This window comes from Dendronephthya gigantea, unplaced genomic scaffold (assembly GCF_004324835.1).
Source record: "Dendronephthya gigantea isolate DGI-Jeju-01 unplaced genomic scaffold, DenGig_1.0 000006F, whole genome shotgun sequence".
In the NCBI taxonomy this organism is placed as follows: Eukaryota; Metazoa; Cnidaria; class Anthozoa; order Malacalcyonacea; family Nephtheidae; genus Dendronephthya; species Dendronephthya gigantea.
Window position 1 is genome coordinate 1563900 of NW_021163016.1, and position 10972 is coordinate 1574871.

General features: G+C 39.2%; 1 protein-coding gene across 1 annotated transcript; it reads left to right on the forward strand.

The window, feature by feature from the left end:
- Positions 1-4408: 4408 nt before the first annotated feature.
- Positions 4409-10603, forward strand: LOC114516515. Its single transcript, XM_028536023.1, has 2 exons — positions 4409-4585; positions 5254-10603. The coding sequence occupies exon 2, from the start codon at positions 5260-5262 to the stop codon at positions 10567-10569; it is 5310 nt and encodes a 1769-aa protein (XP_028391824.1). The 5' UTR covers positions 4409-4585; positions 5254-5259; the 3' UTR covers positions 10570-10603.
- The last annotated feature ends 369 nt before the right edge of the window (positions 10604-10972 follow it).

A 10972-nucleotide genomic window follows, 5' to 3' on the forward strand; every position in this document is an offset into this window, starting at 1 on the left:
TGAAAGTCAATAATGCCGAAAATGATCTGAGTCAAAGTTCTACAATGAAGTAAAAAGTTAATTTCTTCCAGGTATGTTCCAGGCGAATCAGCCAATGTGTATGTTTTAAAGTAATCTGAATGCCAAGCCCTTATTTTTTCCACCTTAAGTTTTAAGTGCATTTAAACGCATTTAAAACAATACTTAATCAATGGGGATGCCTCATTATCTATTGTTGTTTATGCGTTCGGTACATGAGAAGCCCTACGTTTGAAACAGGCCTTACTGTTAAGTATTAATGTCATGGATGCATAAAGTACATTGTTCTTTGGAATGTTTTTCAGGTGATAAAAGCTGGTTGAATTCGAGAAGGAAGTCAAACTTGGTAGCCTTCTCGAAGAAGGAACGATCATTTGAAGAAGTATAGGGAAAAGTTGGAAGAATCTTGCTCAGGTACATGGCCTTATGGTTAGTTTAAAGAATCTGTTGGCTTGATCTTTGGCTTTGCAAATTAATTCATCGTCGTGTTGATTTGAATAGCCAGAGGACATTAGCGACTGGAGGCATATCTTGCTGATTTTCGCTGCTATATCTTGTTATATTTCGCTTGAAAATGTGAAATGCAAGTCACCTGTTAAATGTTTTTTCTTGCTTATTTCATTTCAGAACGAACAACGGCGCCGAAAGTTGGGGAAGGCGAAACATGCACAAGCACTTGCTCGCAGCGAATTTTGAGGTATTATTCTTTTAATTTATGTGTATTTTGCATTTGTGACTTGACACGTTGTATATGGTGGGCGAAAATAGAATATAGTTTAATCGAACTTTTTGCGAAACATTAAATCGAATATTTTCCCAAGAAATGGCTGAAACTTTCCCGGCTTGTAATGCGCTGTTCGAACACGATTGTTGGCGCTTCGTGTCAGTTTTGTACAGGGAAAGACCGTTGTATTGGTATCTCTATGTACTTTATGCTAGACTTGACATGTGCTGAGTTATCTCAGCTTGTCTATTGTAGTTTTCTACTTGCAAAGTATCTTATCGTGCTGTGCTCTATGGATTTCTTTGCTTCCCAGGTCAACTTAGTTTCGCCACAAATCGGAAAGCAAGTCGCTTTAACTACGCTTCATATGGCCGTGAATTGTTTTGTTTTAATCAATTTTTTCTCTTTTTAGAATGAATAAATCGTCGTCGGAGTCAAGAGATGTCAAAGCCGCCTTGGGACATTTAGGCACGCAAATACAAATCTAAATTTGATTTCGGTGAAAACATGCATGATAAAATTGCATGGGATTTGGCTTTTTTGGCTGAGTTATGCTGAACACTCTTCTGTTTACCTCCTAGATTTTCAACTTTTCGGCTTGCGGTTTTTGCATGATTTAACATGGTCGTGTCAAGCGCATGCGGAGGAAACACAAGTGATTCTGGGGCCCCATCACTTGTATTTTCTCCATCTTGAACGACAATAGTCCGGACAAAAAATTCCGCTCACAGAGCACCTAAAACATTAAAAATGCATGAGAAATTGTATTTCTAGAAGGAGATAATAGTCGAGTGTTTCAGTTTCCTCAGGACCATGAAGAAAATGATGAATATTTCGTACAAAACGTGCTTTACATTTTGTATTCGCGTGCGCAATGCGAAGGCTTTGGACAAGTGGCGAAGGAGATGTCGAAGGTGCATATACCTCGGGTTTTTTGTTTTATCGTTTTATCCTAAATGCTTTAATAGATCAAGTTGCGTTTCTCTCTTGGAAGTTAATGGTATCATATTTCTGTATCTAGGATCGTCGCAGGATCAGCTGTCGAATGATCGTCGCAGGATCAGCTGTCGAAGGATCTTCGCAGGATCAGATTTCGAAGGACCTGAAGGTATATATGATTTTTCCATTTTACAATCATTTCGAATGCTGAAGGATACGAATGCAGATGTTGAAGGATCGTTGCCGGTTCAGAAATGCAAGGAACTGGATGTATAATTGTTCACTTTAATTGTTCACTTTATACAAAAAGACAGAGATGTCCATGCACCCGAAGACAGATGTTGAACAACTTAAAGACAGATGTTGAAGGATCGTCGCAGGATCAGATGATGGACGACGAGACGGGTATGCAAGTGGAAGCTAGTTGAAGGTACATACTATAGGTATACTAATCAGAGTAATGCATGATTAATGTATGATGCATGCTTTATCTTCGGATTGATTCCTTCTGGTGGTCTAACGTAGTATATTCACACACCAAGTGACATTTCACCCTTTTTTACAATACATAGAAAATTCTCACGGGTGTTTGCTAGGTTTCTCTGTGAAACAATCACAGCCTTGTCACTTTTGTGTGAATTTAGCGACTTACGGTGGTCTTATACAAAAACCGTAATAAATATAACAGTTCAGTGAATCTTTCTCGATTGAGAAATATTTTAGAAAAAGTGATCAAATTGTAATATTTGTATAAGACCATCTACGGAAGATATGCATGATGGCATGAAAGCGTTGAAATGATGATGCAATTTAAATGTAGCAATGGTCGGCGCGCGCGCAGCTAAAATAATATTGAATTCGTATTGGTCTAACATTAGATTAATACGAAGGTAATCGCGAGTACTTATATGATTATATAAGTTCTCTGTTCAGCCAGCTATAATGCGATCGTTTCGACGGACCGTCCGTCGGTGGCAACAAAAATTATACTTTTGAAATTATTGAAGTTTTGAAATGAAGAAAAGAAATATGACAGTTTGATGTGTAGACAATACCACTCTTCCGTCTCCCTTGTTGGTATTAATTTCTCGGATTGCATTTTAAGTTCTCAAAATCTGGTTAATCTCTAGCATGAAGGAAATAAACGTAATCTAATGATTTTGACTGGCATGATGAAGTTGTAATATAAAAAGGAAAATATACCTCCTATATTACATGATATATTATTTCATTGCACGATAACTGGACTTGTATGATTAGGGTATCTGGGTGTATACTGTTTACATATTGTATAGCCTCCTGTCTGAAAAGCTAACCCTTTAAAGAATCCCTTTGTATTTTGACACACTTACTATGTTTTTTAATTCCTTGCACGCCCCAACGTCGAGATTTTGTTAAAGAAGAAAGTTGAAATAAAGCAATGAAATATGAGGGACATTGTCTACCAACGGTAATCATACGGTGCGAAAGGTAAGAGACATTATTAATTCTTGTAGTATAGCATATATTGAGTAAGTTGCATGGTAAGCTCGATTACGTTTATTTCCGCTCCATTTTCGGTCAACCATAATTGAAAGTAAAAGAAGATAAAAAACGTTGCATGAGGTGCATGTCTTATAATAGAAGAGTGTTGTTGTCTACATCGGTTTGAGATGAAAAAGCATGCATGTCGTGAATTTCTTTCCACAATGCCAGATTCGTTGAAGTATTTGGAATAATTTTTGTTGCCATTGTTCGGACAAAGCGCAGTTTGATTGCTAAGAGCCTGCATGGTGTTTCGCAAAGGACAATATGCGCGCTGCGTGCGTTAGACCACCAGCAGGATCGAATTTATAAAACTAAAGAATTGCATGGCAATTTCTTAGAGTCGGTTCGGATGAGCGAAACTGAAACGGTGAACTATAGATAAAAACTGAACCGCATGTCATTGCGGGCGATTTCCAATGAAAATACCAAATTCGGACCGCCGGTCAGGCAACCTGAGATTCAGGTTACCTTTGGAGGGTTTTTCTCCGGGCACTCCGGTTTCCCTCCTTTTCGTTTGGCTTTAAAAACAGTGTCCATGTCTGGGGCCAAACCAAAACATATTCCTTGATAGTGATAAAAATGCGTGTGTGGCTTCTGGGTTCAATTCCCAGAACACTGGCGGCGCATAAGAACTTCAAAAACATGGTTGTGAGATTATCTGCCTCATTGGTCCTGCAAGGACATTAGTTTACATGCATAATAGTTACATGCAAGGACATTAGTTTACATGCATAATAGTTCATGCAAGGACATTAGTTTACATGCATAATAGTTACATGTAAGAAGAACATTAGTTTACATGCATAACAGTGATGGTTAATTTACTATATCTTCCTGTCAAAGTAGGACCTTTTTTCCTTTTCCAGCAATTCCCCTAAATTAGTGATTACATGATATACAAATCGATAAAATGATATTCTTTATTTCTGTAGCGGTTTTTAAGAATGATAATTCTTTATTCTTCACTATTCTTCTTAAGAAGCAGTTTTTTAATATTGGTTTATAATTTGATTTCGTGTCATTTTTCTTGATTTTTAAATTTGCAGGTGTTAAAATGAACATTGTCCCATTCGTATTAAATTGCAACACGGTTCCCGGAACTGGTCATGGACTGTTGGGTTTAAACCGGAAGTATTGCTATTCACATTTGAATTGCGAAGCTTTATTGTCTTTATTGCAAACTAAGCGGTTTCGCTTATTTTACTTTGTTATTAAATCTAAATTCGTCATGTCTCGGATAATTTGCCACTTTGCAACACCGGGTGAATAGCGTGTGCATTTGTGCTTTCTCTTTGCCTTGCTTCGACTAAAGAGAAGAGATTTATCATCAGACTTTCGCTTTGAATACACACGGCTTATCGCTATATAAACTTCAAGGTAAGCTGATTCTGTTCATAATACATTTATACTGTATATTTGGGCTGTCTTGTGTGAGAACTCGAATACCAGTTTGTAGATAAACGTCGTAAACAAAACTATCAAGCGAAATGTCTATACTCTAGCGAGCAAGCCATTCTTTGCGGTTTGGCGTGAAATTAAGTATTTAGTTGGCGATGAACGTAAAGGAAATGTAATAATAATAATAATAATTCAAATGACAACACTTCCTGTATAGTTAAGGTTTGACGAAACATTGCTTCACAATTGTTGCCGGATGCTGCAAAATGGAGTGCAAACTCCGATTTAAATGTCGCTATAAAGCCCGTCGAGTAATCTGTCGCATAATAGGTTACTAAACTCACTATAAAATTCAGTTAGCTAACGTAATATTGCGGAAACATAAGTGGAAAACGTTACCTTTGATGTGATATAACATGAAGTATTTATATGTTAGTTCGCAGTTATATCGGGTTTTACAACTTTTCTGCAAGTAGCTACATTTTGTTTAGTGCATGTTAATTTTAAAAATCATATACCATCTCAAATAATTTCAAATTAGGTAAATCGATGATTTCTCTTTATCTGGAACGATTACGTGCATGAACGCACAATATTAAACATTTTTACGCAACGATTTACTTTCTTGTATCGTCTTTGTATTTTAGTCCATCATGCCATCTAGTCATCTCAAAAACAATAAAGCGAAGCTTTGTCGTTTGATTATTGACCAAGGAACTGTCACGTTACGACTGTATCTCGATTCTATTCATCCTCCCGCCACTTTACCTGGCGTCTTGAACTCTTACTACTCCTTATTGAACGGACTGCGGGTTACAAATGCAGAACAAATGAAGAAATTGTATCCTCCCAGTGGAGTGCTTCCTTCATTGCCGACGACAACGTCTAATGATTATGATATCACTCTATTGTTCATTTTGCTCCGCAACATTTGCGGTCTCGCAGCTCCTATTACGACTGGATCATGGGATGCAAATCCTCCGCCCCACGACCTAAATCCTGAAGCTGACTTGGTTCGAGTTAAGTATTATAGAAACTTATTATACCACATGGAGGACACTGAGGTCAGCGATGCTGATTTCGATACTTACTGGAATGACATTTCAAGTGCTTTGACTAGGCTCTGCCGTAAGCCTGGTATAGGTGTTGATCCCCGAGGCAATATTGCATATATTAAGACGGCTTGGCTTGATGAAGATTACAACATTGGCTTACTAAATGAGTGGTTTGAAAGCGATAAACAGGTAGAAGCACTTGTGCTCAATGTGCTGGATGAAACTAAAAAAGTTGGAGAAATTGCGAGCAAGTATGAAGTCCTCTTGAATGAAAATTTAAAAGAAGCGAAAGAGACTGGAGAGAAAGTGATGCTGTATGAAAATCTCGGGCGTGAAAACTTGAATCGAACTAAAATTATTGGAGAAACTTTGGAACACTTGAAATCCGTACAAGTAGCTCAGTCCAAAGCAATTATTATTGGGTTTCTTTTCCTATTGTGCTTGTTGTATCTTTATTATGTTTCCCCACAGAACGAGCCCATACCGAGAGGCTACTCTTACCTTAATGTACCCCTTAATCTTTCCAATCCTCATTTTGTTGGCCGAAAATGGGTCTTCCAAAAGTTTGAGGAAATTTTGAACCAAAGCAGCGTACGTGGAGTCCTACTTGTGTGCGAACTAGGGTGGGGCAAATCGGCCACCATGAAACGGTTGATAGACTCGCCCATGTCAAGTGCTGTTATTCATAATAACATTATTGGTTACCACTTCTGCAGGTATAACAGCAAAACAACGCGACGTAATGGTAAGCAATTCGTGAGAGATTTAGCTCGATTAATTTCAGAAAAAAATAAGGAATACGCTGAAATAGTTGGAAACGACCAGTTGATACAATCTGCAATTAGTCGATGTGAAAGACAGCCTGTGGAATGCTTCGAGAGTGCAATAGTTAATCCTCTTCAAAAACTAAGCGATATTGATAGAAATATATCGTTTATAGTTATTGACGCATTAGACGAGTGCTTGGAGATAGAGCAGCGCCACCAATCTGTAATTCTAGATATTTTACACCGTGGCTTTCCCAAACTGCCACGTTGGGTAAAAATTATTGCAACGTCCAGAAACCAACCACAGAGCATTGGTAAAATGTCGAAGATTGGGTTTTCGATTTGGAAAGTAGAAGTAGAAGACGATCGCCATGAACGAGATCTTCGTATGTACGCAAATCAAACACTTCATCATTTTTTCACCGAAATTCCGCAAACGAAGGAAAAATTATCTTTGGATGACATGATTGACCTCGCTCTGAAGTCTTCTAAATTCAATTTTCTGTTTCTTCAAACAATTCTTGAGTTCTGGAAGAAATATCCAAGCGAAATTGACTCGCAGTCCCGTCCAGAGGATTTAGGAAAGGTTTTCACTGAAGTTTTTTCGAAACGATTCAACGAGGCCGATTTCCGTCTCTTTGAACCATTTTTTGAGGTGCTTCTTGCAGCGAGTTCACCCCCAACGTTTTTCGAGCTTAACAAAATAATAAACTACCGCTACGAAAATTACAATACCCGTGTAATTGTTGACAAACTTTCCGAATATTTAAAGTCAGACCATGGACCCATTGAATTTCATCATCAGTTTTTTGCAGAATGGCTTAAGAACCAAACCTCTAACGTTGACGGAATTGTTATTCAGAAGTCGAGAGGTCACCAATATATAGCCGATTATCTATTTCATTTTTATGACGAAAGACACACTGGCGTTAGGTTTGAAGAGATATCCCAATTATGTGTGCATGTCTTAAACGGAGAAAAGGCAACCGAATCGAATCTCAACAGACTTGCTTTATTAAATGTGTCTGGAGTTCGAGATTCCTGGTCGAGATGTATACTCCATGATCTAGCATCAAAACGAGACGCTACTGCGATTATTAGTGTTTTCGTAAAACAGTTCGACCATGTCGACATTCTGGACGATGACGATTGGACCCCTGCAATGCATGCTGTAGCGTCCGGCAATCATGAAAACGTAAAATTATTCATCGAGAATGGAGCAACTGTCAATCATGTAGTTAAACGTACATTTTGTTTCTTCTGGGATTTCATGGTTCTTCGTGATTCTTATGAAAAAAACGCCAGCATGAGTTTTATAGCGGCATATAGGGGATACGAAGAAATTGCGAATCTTGTGATTAGGACGGTGGTTGCAAGTGGTGGAAACCTAGAAGAAACGGACGGTTGTGGGTGGAAGCCTCTGTATGCCGCAGCTGTGATGGGCCATTATAAAATAGTTGAACTTTATATTAATAACGAGGCTCAGGCCGATCTCATTTCTCTTCATCACGCAGCCGCGCGAAATCACACGAAAATTGCGAGGTTCCTTTTAAATACAGGAGTGCGCGATACCTGCTTGCCTTGCAAGTCGGGAAAAATCTCGTGGTGTCGGCATAACCTACGTCGTTTCCATCATTGCCTTTGCGAAACAGCCCTTCATGCAGCCGTGTCTAGGGATAACGTAGAGATGGCGAGTATAATTTTAACATATGGTAACGCATCCGTAAATTGTGTGCATGGGTCTGGATGGACGCCCCTGATGGAGGCGATGTGGCGAAAGAACAGTCGGATGGTGGACCTTCTCGTGAGCGCCGGCGCAGACGTCGATGCAGAATGCCAAAGCTCGAATTCAAACTTGTTCAACGAATGCAGCTTCAAGGCCTACGAAGAAGACGAGTGGCTATACAATCGACATTGTAACCAACCTGTTTGCAGCCATGGAGGCCGCATGGCAGACTTTTTATCAGCACTTGGTGCGTGGAGTATGAATCTCCCTTACCTGTCAAAGAGTAAAGGCAAGGTATCTGATAATGTTAGCACCATAATTGCTGTGGGCATTCATGATAAAATTGATTATATCAATGCCATGTATGGCTCTGAAATTAACACTATTCCCCATATGAAGACATTGTTGCGCTATATCGCTGTTTGTCATTCAGTGGAGATTCTTAAGCATATTTTGAGCACAGGAAATTACACCATATTCACGAGTTTTCATGAGGATGGAAAAACTCTACTTCATTTTGCCACCTTGGGGTCGTCGAAGCGTCGGACAGAACCTTATGTGACACAATCGTGCGCATCAACTTTATGCGTCTGTCCAAACAGAACGCGTAAGGATATTGTTGGTGAAAAACGTTTGGAAACCGTAGAGTTACTCGCTGGAGTTCTCACATCAGTCATAAATAAGCGTGATAACCATGGACGAACCCCTCTCCATTATGCAGCTGTGCACGTGTCAACGGACGTGACCAAAGCTTTAGTAAATGCAGGAGCTGATTGGAGGACAGAGGATGACGTGGGTGATACGGCATTAGAATACGCACTACGAGAAAGAGAACCGTCTGATATTCCGAAAAACCAACCATTGGATGAATTAGCAATGTTTTTGTTGCAAAACATGACCGTAATGAAATGCGACTCGAGGACCAAGTGGTTATTGAGTGCATTGCTAGCCCACAGAATGCCTCGCTGCTTGAACAAATTGTTTGAATCAGGACTAAGCGTTAACTGCGCACGTGAAGAATTTACGAGGTACCTTAACGCGTCAATTTCCGTCGATTGGAGTAGAAGATATGACGAGGTTCTAGAAGTTTATAAGAATTTTTTAATTGATGTCAAGGTGGTCTGTGACGCTTCATTTAGTGAATCTGAAGTTCATCTCATGGCGTATTTGGGAACACCCTCGTTGCAAGTTGGAAATCTTTTCCAGAAGTCGATAAATGGGAATTCCTTTCCTCTTCAAAGATTTATTGAAAATGATTCGAAAGGAGTTGATATCTTAAATCAGTGTTACGACAGGGAAGGGTTTTTGCCGTTTCACCGAGCAGTTCAGGGAACAAACTTGGACGCAGTCTTGTGGTTCATTGAAATTGGTGTTGATGTTTGTAGGAAAACTAAATCTGGTTTGACCGCCCTTTCCCTTGCCACATTCAACTATCCCGATTCTTCATCTTTTGTTCCACTAGAAAATCACCGAAAACGTATTTTTGAGATATTTCTCAGAAAAATCGAAGAGGAAGAGCCTGCGAAATTTCGTTGCAACGCCGACCTTATAGACTTGTCACCGCTTCACGTGGCTGGGAGTAGGGGGATGGGAATACTGAACACTTTTCGCCTAAGGATGCCAGAATTTCCACTTATTTGCACTAACAGTGACGGGATTCAGCCTATATACCTGGCCTATCTCTTCCACGCGACAAATCCCTACCTATCGTTGAAAGACAAGCAAGCATTCCACGATTTAGGTCTTTCACCCGAAAGACCACCCTCCAAATGTCCCGATCGTGAGGCAGAGTATCATTTGATTTACAACCAGTTTTACCGCACACCGAAAGTAGATATGAGGAGCTCGCTTAGCGATGAAGGGTTATTCAAATGCCCTGGAATAAACGAATTACTTCCCTATAGAAATGTAATCGAGGATTCAATGCAACTAAAAGGATGTGTCACAAGGTGTTGGCAGCTTGCATTTGAAGCTCGTTGTGATTTTTCATTGATTTTTCCTTACCTGAGGACTCAAAACAACATCTCAAATCCATTCACGGACAGATTTGTTGACATTTTAGCTCTTATGGCTGAATTGAGGTTTCATTTGCTCAAAATGTTCCATTTCAGGTGCTATCAATTCAGTTCAATTGCTATTCTGGAAAAAAAGCTGTGGAGAAATGTAGCAAAAGCACACGCCTGTACTCGAACCTGTTCCTGTTTTGAAATCATGTTGCTTTTGCAGCAAGCGCTCACTGCTGAACCAACAATGTATAAAATAGTTGGCAAATTTGTTGCAGAGAGAATGGGTTGGCATGATACGTCGCCCAACGGTGACGTGCTCTACCGTTGGCCCTTCAGATTTTTGCTTAAGAAAGGTAAACGAATGGAAACTGATTACAAGTATTTAGAAATTCTCAGTCCACGGTTTTGAGGTCACTTACGAACTCCGGCTTATTATTATAGACATTGCTATGTAAAATGTATTTTGTGAAATTAAAATTTACATTAATTTTACAAGACTACAGCCTTATTCTCGTCTCCCTTTGATGTCGGTGATCACTACAGAAGATCACTAAAGTTTTGTTATTTTAAAAAGCAAAAGAAAATTTCCTTCACAAAACGTGTCATTGTCGGTGATCTCTTTACTCATTTATTGATAGATTATATGGTTGAAAAATGACAGAATTTAGATTCCTAGTATAGTGTATATATATTATATTCCGATTATAGTATAGTGTGAGATTTAAACGATTTAAACTTTTCGTGCGTAAATATACGCGTAGTTTACGACGCAAGTAGCCTCCATCCATGCCTATGTACGTATGTGATTTTTA